Here is a 21,892-nt window from a genome sequence, read left to right as displayed (position 1 = left end):
CGCAAGCGATTGTCACCATGGCTAGGCCGCCAGGCTCTGCAATAAGATAATTACGTTATTAGATTAGAAAAGTATTGGTTATATCGATATAACCTTTACGCAAAAGCGACGCGATTTGTCTCATACATTTTCAAACACAGATCAACTACGTGATCGAATAGGGTTCTGTTTTACCATATTTGCTACATCTCACCTTGTTAGATTTAGCGACAATATCTTCGATATTTTTGGTGTTTCAAGTAGGTGCAATTGTTGTTAGTGGGTTTAGTTCGAGAATATCATTCATTCATTCATTCATTCAATATCTTTTTTGCTAATAAGGACGAATCCATGCAGTAGTGGATACACAGTATCAAACCAATTTGAATATATATAAGTAATTAATTTTATACATGTCAAAAATATAGATACCCAATAAATTAAAATTTATGAGGTCATTTCGATTACATTTCGATTACAACAATAACCTGAAACCAACAATAGCCTGAAAACGCGGCCTTATGAGTCCCCGGCAAGCTCGGCCGAATTGCACCTTTCCTAAATTTCCATACAATTTTCAAACTTTCCTTTTTGTTATCGCCATACAAAGTATATGGGGAAATGGTAACACTATAGGAAAAAAACGATAGGGCATTTTTTTATCCCGTTAGGAACTTAGGATCGAAAGAGCTCGTGATTCTGAGTAGAAATAATACAAAATTTATAAAACCAATACAAAATTAATGAGTGGCTTTTTTTTAAGAAACGCTCATCTGCACTAAAATCCTCTCCAATAAGTTATTTAATTTGAGTTTAAATGACTTTGTTTTGGTGGTTGCTGAATGCAGACAGCCCGCATGCACTCGTCTGAAGAGTTGAGCAATCGAATGCAAATTAAATAATCGCGATTGAATTGCGGCCATGATTAATTATTTTGTTGGTCCTACTTTGCAGTCTCATCTTGTTTGGCTCAATATATGTGGTATTTTCTATAAAAAGGGACCATATTGTCGATGGCGCTTATGCCATTATAAACGATGCTCCGATATAAATACAATGCCGCGCAACGCTGTGCGGCGTAAGCGCCATCGACAATAAGGTCCCTTTTCATAGAAGACCCATATTAGGTCTACCCTCGGTGATATATTGAATAAACTGTTTGCTGTGCCCTACAGGGTGTCATGTTGTACACAATTCTATGTTAAGTATAGGTTAAGATACAATGTGATATGCAATAAAGATTATGAGTATGAGTATGAGTATAATATATCTATCTGTAAGGGTCCGCGGCAAGCTCAGTTCTCCATACAAATGTAGTTCCGCTCTCATTTTAAAACGACTAGCTACATAGATTGCTCTGATACTTTGTACTTACAGTAGGATAAGGTATATCTATGTCTGTAATTAGTTTATGTAGCTTCCATATATATAGCTTATACCATAATTGAAAAATACAGCGAATTTAAGTTTTTCATACAAAACTTGTTTTTGCTCTATTTCGTCTGTTTCATGAACTGGAGCTATATAAACTAATTACAAACCTAGATATACCTCATGTCATTGTATGTGCGAGGTTTCATTACAATCCAACACGTAGTTTTAAAATGAGGGCGGAACTACGTTTGTATGGGAAGGTGCAATTCGGCCGAGCTTGCCGGGGTTTCTTAAGTATAAAAGAAATAAAATACGCTAAAATATTTATTGGATTTATGCTTAAAAGAGTCAGCTTCAATTTGTGTTCATTCAACACATTTGACAGTTTGACAGCTAATATTGCTCTTACTCTTAATATAAATATTAAATATAGTTTGTTGAGTAAATATTTTAGCAACCTTCGGCTGGTAAGAGGCCGTCGCCTTCAATTTATGTTAGTTGAGCTCAGGCACAGGAGGCTTGTTCGAAGTTTCGGAATCTCGACTTAAATTATTTTTGATATGATACTTGACACGACACAGGGTCGATATTTGCTTTAATATCTGTTCAGGAGAACGGTAACCAGTTGTTTTTTTTATACTACGTCGGTGGCATACATGCATACGGTCCGTTGAATGGTAAGCGGTCACCGTAGCCTATGGACGCCTGCAACTCCAGCGGTGTTACATGCGCGTTGACCACCCTATCACCCCGCACCCTCGTTGAGCTCTGGCAACCTTACTCACCGGCAGGAACACAACACTATGAGTAGGGTCTAGTGTTGATTCACCCAACTTACATTTAAAATAAAATTATTACCTACTTTACAAAATAAGTTCTATGTTATATGTACCTTAATAGTTGAAGGAGGCACGTGTTCATAAAATCTGAAAATTACGATAGTTTGAAAGTTTCTGCGAACAAACTTTCTAACTACTAATGGAGGGTTTTTTACTGTCACGCAATTCATGAAGTCTACTTTGAAGTTGTTCGCCAATTTTCCACGTCATGATAAGATTGTTAAGCTCGTATCAACAATAATAAATCAAGTTGAGACTTCGAATAGGCCTCCAATCCAACCTGTCCTGATTGCGACTATTGCGAGCGAAGCCGGGATTAAGTCTGCTAATCAAATTACGATTTAATGTATCCCAAATTCCAATTTAACGTCTATCCCAATTTCGACAAGGTATTGGACTTGAAATATTTAATTACATATTTGTATAGAGAATTTAGAAGTCAGCGAAAGAAGCTGATCAATTTGTTTAAGGTCTAGATTCTTTATTTAGGAATTCGGTAAATATTTGATACCTTTACAGTCTGTTGGTAAGAAAAATTGAGATCTCATTATTTATATTATTAAAAATAGAACTCACCCCATCTCTGTCAAAGCAAGTAGCAGTTATTAGATCAAGAAAAACAGCCATCACGTAACTCACGTAAGCGTCTGTTATTAAATTCAAAATGTATATTGGGTTAAATGTGACACTGCAGTGGCACAGCAATATACTCTTACTTATTTAAAACTTTCATGCATAGAAATTACCTTTTTAGGGTTCCATACCCAAAGGGTAAAAACGGGACCCTATTACTAAGACTCCTCTGTCCGTCTGTCACCAGGCTGTATCTCATTAACCGTGATAGCTAGAGACTCGAAATTTTCACAGATGATGTATTTCTGTTGCCGCTATAACAACAAATACTAAAAAGTACGGAACCCTCGGTGCGCGAGTCCGACTCGCACTTGGCCGGTTTTTTTTAATTGATATTAGAAGGTGTTTAAGCTTTATTAATCATACAGGGTGGGCCAGTGATAAATTCTCTTTTCGTATTGACGTCTTTCGTTAAAATATACACAAACACACACACACACACACACACACACACACACACACACACACACACACACACACACACACACACACACGTACACACATAACCGCGAGCATTCCTAATGTCTAGTTATTATTTTTATTAAAATGTCATGTTGTTTCCTTATGTTATAAGTTTCCATTTTGTAATTTAACTTGTTATTATTATCTTCAATTGTTCCTATTTTAATGACCATAGCGTCAATTGTACTTAATTACGAGCACAGATGTTATCATTGTAATTGATATAGTTAATAATTATGCTACCCTCCGGCCGTCCTAGTCTGGGACCGGTCTGAAAACCAGCGCCGGGCATCTCGGCCCGGCACACGCTGAGACTTTAAACCCTTTGCCCAATTGATTGTACTTACTTATAAATTAATAATTGTTTTTTCTTATTCTTGTTTTATGTAATTTTATTTTATTTTCTTTTGTACTTTTATTTCATTTTCTTTTGTACTTGATAATGTGGCAATAAACAATTCTTATTCTACTTATTCTTATTCTTCTTAAAATGTATTTATTATTCACCCTATATTTGTCGCTGAAATTTTTCTGTAAATATACAATATGTGGTAGGTAAATAAATTGTAAAGTTAAAAATGAAAGCTCTATCCCACTGGGCCATCTCCCTTACACAACCTATAAATAAGTTGTCCTAAAAGCAATCAGTTGAATGTCTTTTACGCCTACCTAAGTCAGGTAATATAGTAAGTGTATACTTAAGATAAGTTGAATTCTTTTGGGAGGTTACTAAAGTGCCTTGGTAAGTGCTGGTAGAATTAGGTACCACAAATGTGCTTTTAGTTACTATTCTAGATATTTTAAATATTTAATTACGGTATAAGAAAAAAACTTGCATTTGTATGCTGTCTGTTGTGTACAATTCACAAAATGTATTTTATCTATATGACAATAAAGTTATAAGACTTGTAAATAATGAAATTTAGCTAAGTAAAAATAATTTGTGTGCGTAGACTACGCTACCTATGTAATATATCTCGTGATATATGTAATATATGTACAGTTTACAAAATACATTTATTAAAAGTAAACACAATTGACATACAAAACAGTGATTAATCTAAATCTAATCCTAAATTAGCCTGAGGCATTGTTCCCAGGACACTGGCCGCGTTCCCCCTCTGCACAGTGAGGCTGAGCTTCTGCGCAAAAAATGTACAGTACAGTCGCCATCAGATATATCGGAGCGGCCGAGGTGCTCAAAATATATCTGAACACGCACTTAACGCCTTGACAATTGAGGTGTTTTCAGATATTTGTGAGCACCTTGGCCGCTCCGATATATCTGATGGCGACTGTACATCGTTTAGCCGCCCAGCCAGAGCCCTTTACCCATTCCGTGTTTTGAATCTTCATTTTAGCAATTTTTTATTTGTGGGCGGTTGGAGGATATTACAAATTCAAATATCGAATGTCTATCCGAACTTACAAGAGGGGCTTTATCTAAGGCCAGGATTACACTCGTAAGTTTTACTACAGAATGAGATATAAATATCGTTATCTCATTCTAGCAAATAGCTTTGTCCCTACTTACGTAAGTAAAACTTACGAGTGTAATCCTGGCCTAACTATAGTTGGTCAAGTAAATCTTGTCAGTAGTTATCGTCCTATAGAAAATCCTATAGAAGGTTTGCTAGACCAACTATATTTACCTACACACGAGTATTAAGGTGTATTAAGGTTTCACTAAACAGAAACAACAGACGGTATAAAAGAGAAATAAAACAAAAGCTACAGTGCGGTTAGGAAGAACTCCCCAACAATTAGATTAGTGATGCCCGCACTATTTCATTGTCGGGGTAATTCGGTTTGCGGACAATGCAATTAGGACATGTTCGAGATACGCCGAATTAAGAACCCTCTGCTCTTCCAATATATTATATATTATATTATATGTATAGCCCTATTAGGCCTATTGCTATAGATAGCCTTTTTGAATTAAGTATGGGTATAGTGTTTGAAGGAGCGGCGCGCACGGTACCTAATGTACTGATAAAACTTATTTTTAAAGAAGATTAAAAATTCTTAATGTATTACTTGTAAATACTCAATTTTTTTTTTAATTTCATTAACTCATTCCTCTCTACTATTCTTAAATTACGAGAACTGTATATCTACTCCGCTGGGATTAATTCTGAAACTAATAGAATACATACTTATATATATATAGAAAACACCCATGACGCAGGAACAAAATTCCGTGCTCATCACACAAATAAATGCCCTTACCGAGATTCGAACCCAGGACCATCGGCTTCGCAGGCAGGGTTAATGACCGTACCCACTAGGCCGTTCCGGTCGTCCTTTGTAACTTGTACTTAAATAAACTATATCACATTTAATTTTAGAACATCTGTTTGCAATAGACCTATCAAAAATTAACCGTCATAGGGATCATCATTGGACGCGCGAGGTTTTTAAGTAATTAATAATGTCTAATCAACATCTTTAACAAAATCTGAATTGAGCTCCATATGTTTTATGTATCTGTACCTACAGCGTAGACAGTCTACGGCGTAGCAGGTGCAACACGTAGAGCCTGGTATTACTTAATTAGCTCCATGCATGAATTTATTTTTATTTTTGGATTCATAATTTATATCGTTGGAACACCGGAAATGATAAAAATACTTTTGTAAACCTTAACATTATTTTATTAAAAAATATTTAAAATGTTGAAAATTTTTGAGCGGTTGAAACGCTCATAATTTTTGGCGCGAATTCGACAGAGCGTGATGACGTCACACGTTGGGCGGCCCAACTGACGTTTGCTACTAATGACACTAATCTGTTGAACGCGTGACGTCACGTGGCGTTTCGAGCGTTTCGCTCACTAGCTTTTCGCGGGCAAATTTTTGTACTTTTTGTTTATAATTTTAAGTAATTAAATGGTAATTTAAAAACGGAAATACATTTGTAACATGATATAACGGTAACAAACATCCGAATAAAACATATTTCGTTCAAATATAAACTTCATGCATGAGGCTAATTGTGTTAGCCTACCAGCAATAAAGGGACCTTATAATATAGTTAAATTGTATTCCGTGTCATGTTGGCCACAAAAAGGAATCGATTGGAACCTCATCGATCAGAATCAGCTTAGTAATTTTCACTGTATACTCTTACATGGTTGAAGGTTCTTGTATGTTCTTCATTTAACCATTTGAACGTTTGAGAAAGTACATAATATTGTAGCTGGCATATCATGAAACATACACGACAAACGTTTTGTCTCGTTTAACTATCTACCAAACCCTAAGATATGTTTGACCATCAACGGTCAGATTGTCATTACTTTTTCTAAAAAGAAAGTCCTGACTGTTCAGTTATTAAGTACATAATTTACGACCATCACGTAAAAATAAACAAAACCAAATATAGCAATGGTAGGATTTTCTCTTCGTGGAGAAACACGCGGTCATCCGGACAGTATTAAACATGTTTGTTCCCGTTTCAAGGGCCGAGAGTACTTCGTAATCCGATTGAGCGCGTGGCGTGGGACGCACGCGATATCGTTGTAAGTGACCAAACTTCACAGTCTCATACGTGGTGAACACACGGGAACATTACGCTGTATTCATATTCATATTCATATTCATATTCATATTTTTTATTAGTATTAATCATACATTGTCATGGATGCGTAATTTACATTATTAATATTATTATTTACAATAGATATGTCAGAAATATGTGCAATTAAAATTGGGTTTCATTAAACATTAGAATAACAATAATAACAAAAAATAATAATAATAATTCAATTGTAAATAAAATAATCATACCCCGTTCCAATACGTTAGGAGTGATCCCAATTAGCCTTCCAGAAATTCCTTAACCGAGTAATACGCCTTTTGGATCAGGAAACACTTGAGTTTTCTTATAAAAATGGGATCTGATGCAACATCCTTTATATCAGACGGTAACCTGTTATAGATGCGTGGGCCTATAATTTGGAAGCAGTTACCTGTTTTTGCAAGCCTGTGCCTAGGTATTACTAGTACCTGCGTTCGTCTTGACGACTCACGCATAGTAGAGATGGAAAGGTGTTTCCTGCTCCGTCGGATAAGTTTTCCCACCTCAAATATAAAGAGCGAGGGAACCGTTAGGATGCGTAATTTAATAAAAAGCTCTCTTGCTGGTTCGTCAGGTGGTACTCTGCATATAGACCGGACGACTTTTTTTTGAATAATAAAAGGGCGATCACGGTCTGCAGCTAAACCCCAAATATCGATTCCATAGGAAAGATGGGAGTGAAAATAAGCGTAGTAGGCGGCTAGTAGATTCTTTTGAGACAAGGAGCCTTTGAGTCTGGTTACGGCATAATAAGCAGAGTTTAACCTAGCACAGAGGGAATCAATATGCTCTTGCCACTGCAGTCTACCGTCTAGAGTGAATCCCACGAATCTTGCGGAGCTCACGGCTTCAATGTTTGTGTTTTGTATTACTACAGGGTTTAAGTTTGTGGTCTGACTTGTAGCCAATGAGAAGTCCAGAATATTCGTTTTTTCGAGGTTGAGCTGCATGCCGTTCGCAGTAAACCAGTGCAAGAGCCTCACTATTACCGTTTCGACATTGATACGGAGCTCATCCTCACAGTCCCCAGTCACTACGGCGTATACCTGTAATACAAACAAACCAAATGGTAACAAAGGTAGAATTTTCATCTTCGCCGATACACGCAAGCCGGATAGTATAGAACATGTTTGTTCCCGTTTCAAGGGCCGGGAGTACTTCGTAATCCGATTGAGCGCATGGCGTGAGACGCACGACGCACGCGATACCCTTAGTAGATGAGAAAACATCACAGTTTCATACCAATAGTGTACACAAGGGAAGATACTAAACTGTATTACGCTGTATATTATACAAACCAAATGTAACAAAGGTAGGATTTTCTTCGCCGAAACACGCGAGCCGGACAGTATAGAACATGTTTGTTCCCGTTTCAAGGGCCGGGAGTACTTCGTAATCCGATTGAGCTCGTGGCGTAGGACGCACGCTATATTAGTATGAGCAAACTTCACAGGTTTTATATACCAAGTGTCAAAAATCAATGTGATGTGTGATGGGCACCTTTGTGCCGGGCGGGGGTTGCGCGGGGAGGCCTCTTTCAGTAGTTTTAATATTGCGTGTTTAATTTTGGATTTATTTAGGGTTTTTAGATTTAATTTGGTTTTATTCATATATATTTTTAGTTTACAAGTTATTTGTCTTTTTATTATTGAAGTCCCAAACTAACCAGAGCTTTATATAATCTTGCTTTTCTTCCAACAATGTTTGTCCTATTTTCGGACCGACGCGACGCGAGGTGACCCTGCGAGATGTAATATTTTAAGGCTCGGTCAGATGTTTGTTTGTCTCGCGTAGGCCCAGAATTTTCTCTACATGACAATCCTAATCCTAATCCATCTAGGATATTATTTACTTTACCAGCGTAACAATTTTACCACATAATGATTTTGCCAGCTTCTGCCTGCGACTTGGTCTGCGTAGAATATTTTAGTATAATAAAAACTATGTTCTATGCCCTTTCCCGGGATTCAACTTATCTTCATTTCCATTCCAAATTTCATCCAAATAGATTGAGCAGTTTAAGAATGAAACGGTAACAGACAAAGTGAAACGGTAAAGAAGGTAAATGTTGGTCAGTTTGAGAAGTACAGCCTACAGTTTAATTTATTGCTCCTGTTACAGGCCTCATTCGGTATAATCGACTCCACGGACCCGAGTGCTCCCGAGAGTCGGACAGGGTCTCCGTCTCCGGCGTGTCTTCGTCGGTCGGAGGACTCTCAGCTCTGGCTTGCCTTCATTGGCCGTCCAGAGGGGAGTCGCTAGAGCTATATGCTCCAGGGGTGGAAGTGAAAGATGCATAAGACGCGAGTTGGCACAGTGGCTGTTAACAGCCACTGGGTAGAAAGCGGCGCACACCTCTCGACCCCCCTGAGCCGCTCACACCGGTGTTGCTCCTGGTCGTCTTCACGACGACAGTTTCAGGGGCCCATCTAGTCAGCGGCAAGTCACCACCTGCCTCGATAACTTGTGAAAACATTGTTATGGCAGGTGTCCGGACGTCTTTACAATAGCCCAGTCTCATTGTCCACCCAAACTTCAATCCATAGACCGGTATACTGTTCACTTTTTCTACAATAGTCCCTATGCCTGCTGCGACTGGTTCATGGGTGTCTATTTTGTTGCGCCTATGAACGGGTTCCAGCAGGCGTTCTACATGACATTAAAGCTCTCCAAGGGGCCTCTACGTGTTGGATCTATATCCCCACGCAAGCCTATTAAAAAGACCGGGATTCATAGGCCCGTGAAATCCACAAGGAGATACAAATAATAATATATTCTTTATTGTGCACCACATAATGAAAAAAGAATACAGAAAAAGAACACACATTACATTTGGTAACAACAGGCGGTCTTATCGCTCAGAAGCGATCTCTTCCAGACAACACTCTTACTCTTATAGTATGATAGATAACACTTTGTCAGGGTTATTGGCTTTAATATCTAAGCCACTTTTTTCTTCAGATTCAGATTCAGTTATTTCATTCATGGTGATACTAAAGTATAAATTTTACACAGAGTTATCACGAAATAGATGTCATGCTATATACCTATTGTATATATGTAGGATGGAGTCCAAAAATTAAACACACTTTCACTTCTTGATTTATATTTGCACTTTTTAACCATTAAGGGGCCCACTGACTATCAGTTCGCCGGACGATATCGGCCTGTCAGTTGCTCGGAACTGTCAAATTTTTGTTCTAACTGACAGGCCGATATCGTCCGGCGGACTGATAGTCAGTGGCCCCCTTTACAGCTCAATTCTAGTTACTCCACAATCCGCCATTTTTTCCCATCTCCCCTCTCACTCCCTCACACGCTAACAGTTGCGTTCAGGTAAATAATGTTACAATCAAAATAAAATACAAAATAGACTCCTAGATATATAGGTATATTCTTCGTTATATTTTTCATGACTACAATATAGAAATCAACTTCTTACCTTAATTATTAATATTGTCGCATAAATACTTTGAAGCTTAATACGAATCGGAACTAAGCTGACAATTTGAATTCCTATTTACGTGACTGCCGTCCCGATGGAATTTCCCCAGGCACGGATTTATATCTAGTACCTATCTTATTATACGACGTTTTCCGAGCTAAGAACTGTAATACTTTGGTAACAATATTTTACTAACAAAAGGTACGAACGGCGCAAAAACCTTCAAATGAACAAAAAGTAAAAAATGCGACACAAGTAATCAGAATTCACAATTCGTTAAAAACCTGTAATAAGACTAGATTTACTTTACGTTAAATAATTAAAATTGTTAGAACTTAAGAAGGAACGAACTGATCAACGTCAAATATGGCGACGGTGGCTGTTACCGCAACTGTCAAACTTTTCACACAATTTTAACGAACCATACCTAATCTACAATCACGTCACGTGCACGTCACCGTCTTCATTTCTCATAAGTATTTACTAATTTCATAGTATAAAATCTAATATATAGCCTGGCTAATTTGACTGGTTAGTATTTTAGTACACTACCTACTGATTACTAAATTAGTGTGCTACTAGCTAAGAATATATGTATACATATTTAGTACAGATGTGTACGTCAGATGTGACGGACCACGGACGACACGGACGGACGGGATGTGTGTGTGTGTGTGTGAGTGTGTGTGTGTAGTATTTCTGGGTGGTTTGCATCTGAAGCTACCTAACGAACCTAACCTATCTATCTATCTATCAACAGTGTGACTATCGTGAAATTTGGGGAAAAAAAGCGACTGGGACATACACCTGTAACTACTGTAAAAATAAACGACTGGTTAAAAAGCAGAATGCGGAAAAACGCGAATGAAATAGTTATTTGTTATACAAGGGTGCAAAGTTGTATTCAACACACGAGAAGTAAAATAGATTTGCACCCGTGTGTAACACAAAACTTTTCACCTCACTTTAGCGAGGAAAGTGCAACATCCACTGGCGTTAGATCATCTTCATCACTGGAATCACTCATTTTTTTACGATATTATAACAAAAAAAACTGGAAATTCTGTATTTTTACGCGAGAAGTTTCTAAGTAAAAATTTTGTTGACAATGTTGACATTTCTGACGTATGAAATGTCATTGATGCGTTTTGAAATTGCATCGACTCAACTTGTGCGTTCAGAATTATATTTAACATCATTATTAAAAAACAAACGTTTCTTATGGAACTTTAAGGTTTATGACATAAAATCATTAAATAAAGCTAAATTTGGTATTTTTTTATTAGATTCTCAAACAATTTGTTTAATGATAATTAATATTAATATCGAACGAACCATTATTATGAGCGTTTTACGTTTTGTTATCTGTCAAGCTACTTAAACACGCTCCATCCAAGGTCAAATTACTTTCCCCACTAGTGGATAAAATGCGTTTTTCCCCGCTTGTTTTAAAGGATAAAAGACAACTTTCCGAGCTAGTGAGGGGAAAAATATATTTTATTCAATAACAAAAGATTAGGTTAACAATAACTATGCTGGTGCCTCTTTTTAAGTATTTACAATACTCGTGTTAAGAGAACACCGCTCTTCCATAGGTTGTTTTGCTTACAGTCTAATATAAAGGTACAGCGTTATCTATCGCAGACAAAGATTTTCACTTGAAAAAGATAAAAACAATAGGCTTATATCAACGCGTCTGCGAAGGCCTTACAAATTTGATTAACCGTCTTTATTTCTTTAGGAATTTCGTACATTCGACATTATCAAAGATAGATATAATTCCGTAATAGATGGATACAGTCTAAGGAAAAACGTGCCTCGAAAATCACGAAAATTTGATTCTCGATCAGATGGCGCCACTAGTTTTGGCCTACTCTCGTATAGAGGGCGTTGACGGTTTCGTTTGTTATTTATAATTTTAACGCATATCAGTGAAAGAACATGGGTTAAAAATCATATAAAAAAAATTAATGCAAATAAAAAAATCATTTATCCATATTTAAATACATTTTAACGTATTTTTATAAATCTTCATTTTTAGTTTTAAAGTGTGTCGATAGATGGCAGTGAATTTACAGTGGTTACAAAATTTACTATGACAGTACCGCTCTATCTAATTATATCCTCTTTGACATTATTATTATAATAAGACCTATTGTTAACCACATTTAATGCAAAGAAACGATTTACTTTACTTTTTTTCTACTTTTTTGATTTTCGATGTTGTGTCTTTAGGAATTTCGTACTTAGGATATTTGATTTTATGCTCTGGACCCTTTTTTCGCAAGTTAACATTTCTAAAACACCATTGTTAGGTACCTCACTTCTAGAACATTGGAAAACACTCGATGTCTTATGTTTTATGGTCATACCGTCAGTGGGTGTAAAGTTCACTGCGAGGCTCGAGCGGCTCGGCCGCGGTCAGCGCTCATTTCTCAAAGGGTAACGTGGCTGCGAGTGGATTGCATGTCACTTTAGCAATAAAACCACAACAACATGAATAGTAGGTATTCCAACGAAGGACTGGTTTGACATTCTCCAAGTGCGAGTCGCTCGTGCTTATTTGATATATATCTAATAGTAGTTCGCCCCGAACTGACTTCGCGTTTCGCCAAAAACTATAAAGTTTCAGTCACTTTTTTAGGGTTCCGTACCCAAAGGGTAAAAACGGGACCCTATTACTAAGACTCCGCTGTCCGTCTGTCCGTCTGTCTGTCTGTCACCAGGCTGTATTTTGTACAGTTGAAATTTTCACAGATGATGTATTTCTGTTGCCGCTATAACAACAAATACTAAAAAGAACGGAACCCTCGGTGCGCGAGTCCGACTCGCACTTGGCCGGCTTTTTCTTTAATATATAACATCTATTACAGTTTATAATTTATATATAGTAGTGTGACTACTTAAAAAACACAAATCAAAATATTTAATAAAATAATTTGATTTGTTCCCAAAAGTTGTTTATATACAGTAGATTCATAAACATCAATGGCTGCCGCTTTTTACAATTTTGACTAAAGATTTATGTTTACCTATACTTGTATTTCCGAGGTCTAGTTAGTCTCGATAGCCCAGTTAAAAATTATGATACAATAATTTCACTATATAAGAACAGCCGATATCAAAGTTAATGTTTAAACAACTCCAACCTCCAACTCCTTCCTCTTAGATAGACGAAAACGTCGACAGTACATATTCAAAAGAGAAAGCTTTTACGTACGTAGCGCTTATTGATTGCATCTCGTGGGCTTACCTTGCCCTTGAACCATCAAGATCGATCGCTGGAAAATTCCTTCAAGTAATTATTAATGTGTGGAGCGCACTAATAATTACGCATACACTTTCCTTTTTAATTAAATTAACTTGAGCGAAAAATTATTGAAGATTAAAGTTTTCAGGGAATGTTTCGACTTGACTCATTCACTACTAAGTTACGCTCGTAAATGATAGTGTAGGTTTTCCCAATATGTAGCGAAATTGCTTCGTAGAGGCATGATTCGGAGGTCGATTATAATCTGATAGTCAGTGGGCCTCTTTAATAACACGCACTCCGTGTGCTATCAAGATTTTTGCAGATCTTGGTGTAACTATAGTGCAGTAAGTGCTACATATAATTGTAGAAATTAAATAAAATGGAACTAAGGGCAAAACACAGTGGCAACAACAGTTGACTTGTCACTTGTCACGACCATGTCACAACCATGTATATTAGAGCGGCATTCTGATATTTAAAAAAATGTTATTGATATGATACCTACTATTCTCAATGCATCTCACACGCGTGTATGGTGTGAGCTTGATCCTTAGAGAAAATCTGTCATATTAATATCCATTCAAAAACAGATATAAAAATCTGAATGCCGCTTCAGGTATTTACGTAACTTCGCTTGAAAATTGTAACAATTGACTACCATTCGTAAAGAAACGTGTTTTCGTAAAATTATAATAATAGTTATTGTACCTATCTATTTATATAACGTAAATACTGGTAATATACAAACAGTTTTCGTTTAGCATTAAATTGAAACACGTTTAAATGAAATTTATGCCGTATTTACCTACAAATTAACCACGAATAATAACATTTTAAATAAATAAGCATTTTAGTACGGGAAAATTGTTTTAGGAGGAGAATGTATTCATCTACAAGATTCCTAAATTTAACGTCAAATTCTCAATTAAAATATCATAATTTCTTATAGCTATTATAAGAACAAATTAAATTACTTTCTTAAGCAAATATTTTAATTTGTGTTTTTTACAAGTAGTCACACTACAATTTAAACTATAAACGAAATAAATATTATATACAAAGGAGAAAATAACCAAGGCCTCCAGTGCCCGGGACTGGAATTGAACCAGCGTCCTCCGTTTACGCGACAGATGCCTGCTATTACATTAAATTTTATTTCCATCGTCTGCTCAAATTCTCGGCACCATCTAGATATTAGTATGTCTTGCCAGTTTGCCAGCAGTTCTCCCCCTTTTATTACGTCGTCGGCTTAAGTGAGCATCAAACCAAATAAAGCTAATAAAGGTTTTGTTAAGGTTACAGATATTAATAAAAGCTCAATGCTGACGCAATAGGTTTTATGTAGCTACAACTCTACAAGCTTCTAGCTACTTTCTCAAACTTCATAATTCAAATTGGGGTTATGCGTGCTAATGGAGTCTAGTATTTCGAACATGACGTTAAATATTTATATATATCGATATATAATCATTTAAATGCTATAAGCATTATATTATATGTTACGATTCTGAATCGGATTCTATGGTATCGGTTTTGATGCAGCGAACGACAAGTTTACTTAGGTGTTCATATTCATATTCATTTATTTCGTATATGCACATTTGAAAACATTTTAGAGATAAGATTAACACTTATTGAGCGTTTCTTTTTTTTGCCATTTTTTTATGTGACCTTTTTTGCAACTTTTGTGTTATTTCTACCCAGAATCACGAGCTCTTTCGATCCTAATGGGATTAAAAATGTCCCAAGGTATTTTTCCTACTGTGTTACCATTTCCCCATATACTCTGTATGGCGGTAACAAAAAGGAAAGTTTGAAAAATGGATGGAAATTTCGGGACACTTTTTTTCTCCTATAAGGACGAAAAGGGCTCGTGATCCTGACTAGAAATAACACAAGTGGCAAAAAAGTCACATTAAAAAAATGGCAAAAAAAGAAACCCTCTATTATTAATGAATTGTAAATTTATTAATTTTAATATAAATTAAAATTAATAATATAAATTTTATATAAATTAAAATTAATAAATTTACAATTCATTATAATATGGACAATACATTCTATCATACAATGACAGATTATTAACAAGAATAATAACAATAGATTTGAAAAAAGTAGGTACCTAAATTTAAATTAAATGTCACAAAATTCACGGATGTTATAAAACGCATTTCCTATAAAATTAGTTATTATTTTCTATGCTTTGTTTTGTAAATTTGTATGCCATTTGGGATAGCATTGTAGATTTTTGGACCGATTGCATAGCTGGTTTTGGTAGACTTGGTTAGTCTGCATTTGGTTGTAACTAGTTTCCTCCTTTGTCTTACTTAAATGGGTTTCGTTAAATTAATAATTTCTTCGAATCTTCTTCCCCCAAATTACAATGCCGTCAATATGGGTCACACATAACATAACATTGCGCTAGAACTTAGATCACCGAAAGCATTGTACAAGACATCATGGTGTGATAAGTGGATAGAATCCGTTCCATGCATTAGAGGAGTACGGGACTGGGTCAGCTGGTGGTCACCCCACTCCCCCTGCCTACCCCCTTCCCCCCTTCCATCTTGAGTCTTTCACGGTCAAAGGTCACGGCCTCTTGAGATATTAAAATCGGTTTCGTTGAAGACTTAGATTTACGTCGATACGCTTATGTTTTGAAGTATAACATGTAAAGACCAAATAATAGATGCTTCAATATGAAGTATTTTTTGTCATTTTCTGGTAAAAAAGAACTACTTTTATAGGAAAAACTGACTAGGCATCTTCTTTATGTCAACAAAAAAAAATTTAGTCCCTGATACAACGATTTGTTCGATTTTTAGGGACGATATCTTCGATTTTTAGGGTTCCGTACCAAAATGGTACAAAAGGAACCGTTATACTTTACTCGGCCAAATTTTTAACGTATCTTGAAGTTCGAATTAGGCCGTTAAGGGGCCTACTGATTACCAGTCCGCCGGACGATATCGGCCTGTCAGTTGTTCGGAACTGTCAAACTTTTTTTCTAACTGACAAGCTGATATCGTCCGGCGCACTGATAATCAGTGGGGGTATTTTACAACCGTTATTTTACTCGTATTTAGGTGTCGTGAAGCAGTATCGTACTAAATTAAATAAATAGGTGTAGGTAAAATATATAATAAGTTGAGTTATCTAATGAAAATAATAATATTTCTTACGTTTTAGATATCTAATTAATAAGGTTGTATTATTTTTGGCATTTTTTTTTAATACCACGTCGGTGGCAATCAAGCATACGGCCCGCCTGATGGTAAGCAGTTACCGTAGCCTATGGACGCCTGCAACAGCAGATATATTACACGCGCGTTGCCGACCCTAACACTCCTCTCCCTCGTTGAGCTCTGGCAACCTTAATTACCGGCAGGAACACAACACTATGAGTAGGGTCTAGTGTTATTTGGCTCCGGTTTTCTGTAAGGTGGAGGTACTTCCCCAGTTGGGCTCTGCTCTAGATCTGGAATGACATCCGCTGTCCTGTGCCCTACCACACAAAGCGAGATGTCATTCACAGTGCCCATACCTCTCTTTTGGACGTAGTTTAAGGACATATCCGGGTCCGGACGCAGTCCTTTCTGTATTTTTGACTTATTTTATTATGAATTGATGATTTTTGTTGTATATTGGAAGCATAAAAAAAACCGGCAACCGCAAAAAACGGCAAAAAATAATGTTTCTTGTATGGGAGCCCCACTTAAATATTTATTTTATTCTGTTTTTAGTATTTGCTGTTATAGCGGCAACAGACTAGCTATCACGGTTCATGAGATACAGCCTGGTGACAGACGGACAGACAGACGGACGGACGGACGGACAGCGAAGTCTTAGTATTAGAGGGTCCCGTTTTTACCCTTTGGGTACGGAACCGGAACCCTAAAAAATATTTAGTTAACTAAGGCCAAATTTACTTTGTATATAAGCATACAAAAATACCTAAAAGTTTCTACTTGAACATAATATTAATTAATTTAGTACTTAACATAGTTTTAAGGTTTTTTTTATATATACTAACACCGTTATGGATCAATGCAGATCTGAAATAAACGATTTTATTTTATTTTATAAGTACAAAACAATACAAACGACACAACAATAACAATATTGAATAAAAGTAATGCTCTCTCGTTAAAGATGTTAACGGTTGTCTCGCTGAGACCAAGTACAAAGTACTTTTAAACTTCCGTCTCGCACTGTCTAAAAGTACGGACTTACTTTCATAATGTCATAAAATAAAAGCAGGCAAACGCATACTATTTATAAATGAATTTTAATATTGTTAAAAAATAGTGTCTGTAAATACCTACTCAGTATCTCAGGCGTGATATACTTTCGGACGTCATTGTCAAGTACAATTACACAATAAGCATTAGCTCTGACATTTTCGTCAAGTATTTATATTAGTTTGCCTTATAAATGGCGAAAAATTAGAAACATAAGATTACCACATTTATAATCATAATACTTATAACCGCCTGTAGTAACACGACCTTTTCTTCAAGGCCTCTAATATGAAAAATCACGGGAACGGGAAAAAGGACACATATCAATAAGAATGAGGTGCTTTGAGAAGATAAAGAAAAGGTTAAAAGTAGGTATGCTAAATAATCCTTATACAAATAATAATTTAGTACACAGGTACGTTTTTATTCAATATAAACAGTAATTTGATGTGTAGTCATTGAGATTACTTATGTAGTACCTACTCTGAAACTATGCATATCAGTTTCATAGCATGCTGCATATGTAACTGACCTAAAATTACCATACTTCAGTAATTTGACTTTTTTGATTCTGTATATCACTGCAGAGACATACAAAGTATCCACACAACCCTCCCCAAACTAGGTTGAATATGTGAATTCCTCTGGCAGGTGTACAAAGATCTCATTGTGAATCTTCCTCAGCAACAAGCTTGTTAGTGTGCTGAACATTTTTAGGGTTCCGTACCTCAAAAGGAAAAAACGGAACCCTTATAGGATCACTCGTGCATCTGTCTGTCTGTCTGTCCGTCTGTCACAGCCTATTTTCTCCGAAACTACTGGACCAATTAAGTTGAAATTTGGTACACATATGTAAGTTTGTGACCCAAAGACGTACATGTCCATCTTAAACAAATGAATTTTAAACATCGGGGCCACTTTTGGGGGGTAAATGAGAAAATTAAAAAATAAAGTTTTTCTAACTATATCGTCTTACATATCAAGAGCTCATTATGAGAATCTCAAATATATTTCTTTTATAATTTTAGAATAAACGATTTAAAAGTTATTCAAGAAAATAGGCAAAAAATGACCATTCCCCCCTTTATCTCCGAAACAACTGCGTCAAAATTTTTGAAAAAATACACAAAATAGATCTTTACCTATAGATCACCGGGAAACCTATTAGAAATGTGCAATCAAGCGTTAGTCGGACTTAATTAAGTACTTAGTTTTTGATCCGACCCCTACGGGTTTTTTAAAGACATTTCACATAAAAAATACATTGTTTAAATTGTGTAATGTACGGAACCCTTGGAACGCGAGTCCGACTCGCACTTGGCCGGTTTTTCCAAAGGAGCTCAGATGCCAACTACACCTCCGCTTTCAAAAGTGAAAGTGAATTCACTCTTTTCAGATTCCTTTAATCTTGAGAGTGTCCTGAGGCACTACGAAATTTTCTAAAGCCTAGCTCGTTTACATTTCACGTCTATTCACTAAAGGGTGAAAGCTTTAAGCGTATTCACAATATAAATATGGAAATGAGTACACCTACGTTTAATTTCAGGCAAATTTGTAATTCCACTTCATCTTAAATTCTGCTCTGGGGCACATTGCAAAGAACAAGCATAGAGGGATTTATTGAAGGTACTTGACTTATGTGATGAGAATTACTAAAATTTCACTTCGTAGAGCAACAGGGGACACCGGTCCGACCGCTGTAACCAATTAACTAAGTTAAGATCGACGATTACTTAAAAATTCACAGAGAGTCGATAACTCAAAAGAAGGGAGCCGAAAAAAGAGTTTTATGTGCTCAAATTAACCGCTGAGCTAAATAACTTTGCACCGACTTGAATAGAACAAAGTGAGGGAGTGTCGTAACACATTAATGATGACAATGCCACACTTTGTCATTGCAAATGGCCTGCAGAGTTAGCATTATCCGACTCTACACGCGTAAGACCGTTAAATACATTGATCTCAGTGGATACCTAAAATAATTGACACTGAAAACCATATTACCTACTCCGGGAACTGAATAATTTAACGAACAGAAACTGAGGGATTACTTATCCACCAACACCGTTTAAAATATGATGTATCTATCCTAATAAGTTTATCTTATCGTTGCCTACAACAAGCATCTACAACAGATGATGTGGCCAATGATGATGATGATGATCGTTTCCTATACGGAAATTCTTGTAAAAATTACGAGCAACCTATATGAAATTCCCGACGCACCGGGACGACATGTCATACGATAACTTCTACCGTAATGTCACAAAACTATATAACTTGTGGCCTACGTGCCTAAGGTACTAAAGTGGGAGGGGTCGGTGATGGTAATATACTTAGTTTGGACAGGTTACTTACAAAGATACCTGCTATAAAACTAAATTTAAAAAGTTGGTAATTGTTTGAAAGCCACACTATGACAAACACTTCTTGTATTATGCCACGCAATTTGGAGAGAAGTAAATTGATAGTGGTGCAGGTTGACCAATATGATATTGGGAAGAAAGTTTTTAACTCCTTGTATGTGCACGAAGTTGTGGGCGGAGGCGAGAGTCTAATTGGGTCTATATAAATCAGCGTTGTTTTGTTTCTAGATGTAATATCCATTTAATTTTGCAATTAAATGGATATAAATGGGGACGTAACTCCCAAGAAAGTAGGTCACACTGCACGTGCCTAGAACATGTGCTGTGCATTGCTAGCTGCTCCTTTATACCACTATTTATAGTAAAACTGATATTGGAATGGAAACGACAACGTTCTCTCTTTCACCCTTACGCATATCATGTAAGAGCGGGAAGGAATCCGATATATATCTACATATTATATGTATAGGTACGATGTCAAAACAAGCCTGACGCAGCGTACTACGTAGGCGAACAACATGCGAACGCGAAGCAGCGCGGCGCGGAGCGGGGTGAATCAATTCTTTGAGGCTTTGATACCTATAGAAGTGTCCTACGTGGGCGATCTCGTTGCGAACGCCTTGGGCCCGCCGTGCCGCGCCGCTTCGCTTCGCGTTCGCGAGTGTTCGCTTACGTAAGACGCAGCGTGAGATTTTATATAGGTAACGGAGCTTTCTAGCTTCTTGGGAAACACGTGTCGTTACGTATGCTGATGGTATTTGTTACGTGGTTAGTTGAAATATGCTCCTGTCAAAAAATTGCTATTTACATAGCAATCTGCTTCTAAGCATACCAATGCTCCTGTCAAAAAAAGCATACCAAAGGTTAAGGGTATTGGTTGGTAACTTTCAATTTTCTAATCGCAATTACAAAGAGAAGAGTGCGGCTTTGAGCTTCGAATTACAAACGTACGATGATCGACTATGCGACAGATAGGCAATTAAACTGTTGGCCGACAGACCGGTGCCACGACGAACATTTGTTCGAAAGGTTGAAATCTCAATAAGCTGTTGCTCGATGGTGATACTTTTAAACTGTTGCCAGTGTCTGTTGGTCGACGGAACGCTTGTACGCTTCTACACAACTTTAGTACGACAAATAGCGTATCGAATAACCAGTATTAAGGCGGGATTCCACTAGTGTGCGGCATTGTGCGGCACTAGCAGTATTTAATACTTGTGCCGCACAGTGCCGCACACTGGTGGAATCCCGCCTTAACAACGATAACTTGAACAAGACAGCTTTAGTGCGACAAATAACAGACAAATTTTACGATATATTTTGCAATATTTTTTATTTATTTATTTACAAAGTATTTGTTTGGAGATTGATATTTAATCTTCACCTTGTGTTTGTTGCAGCGGGCGAATGGCACGGCGTGACATTCTGGTTGCTAGTGCTAGGAGCGGGCGCGTTGGCCCTCGCCACGCTCGCCGGGATAGCATGCTGGCTCGCCAAGCGACGCAACTCTCTTCATAAGCTAGGTAACTGTGGCATGGCGTGACATTCTTTTTGCTAGTGCTGGCGCTCGCGACGCTCGCCGGGCTTGCTTGCTGGCTCGCCAAGCGACGCAACTCTTTCCACAAGCTAGGTGACTATTGCATTGCGTGACATTCTGTTTGCTAGTGCTGGCGCTCGCGACGCTCGCCGGGCTTGCTTGCTGGCTCGCCAAGCGACGCAAC

General features: G+C 37.1%; 1 protein-coding gene and 1 long non-coding RNA gene across 2 annotated transcripts in view; one reads left to right on the top strand and one right to left on the bottom strand.

Moving 5' to 3' along the window:
• Positions 1-21,892, bottom strand: part of LOC134748928 (uncharacterized) — a 448,425-nt gene that overhangs the window by 176,142 nt on the left and 250,391 nt on the right. The gene's annotated exons all lie outside the window — the stretch shown is intronic.
• LOC134748911 (synaptotagmin-4) overlaps positions 1-21,892 on the top strand; it is a 37,887-nt gene that overhangs the window by 2,674 nt on the left and 13,321 nt on the right. The window contains exon 2 of the mRNA XM_063683782.1: positions 21,572-21,694. Coding sequence (XP_063539852.1) covers positions 21,572-21,694 — 123 coding nt within the window. The remainder of the gene's footprint in view (positions 1-21,571; positions 21,695-21,892) is intronic.

Source organism: Cydia strobilella, chromosome 17 (genome assembly GCF_947568885.1).
Source record: "Cydia strobilella chromosome 17, ilCydStro3.1, whole genome shotgun sequence".
Taxonomy (NCBI): Eukaryota; Metazoa; Arthropoda; class Insecta; order Lepidoptera; family Tortricidae; genus Cydia; species Cydia strobilella.
The sequence above is the reverse complement of the archived record's forward strand: the minus strand, read 5'-3'. Positions and strand labels throughout refer to the sequence as shown.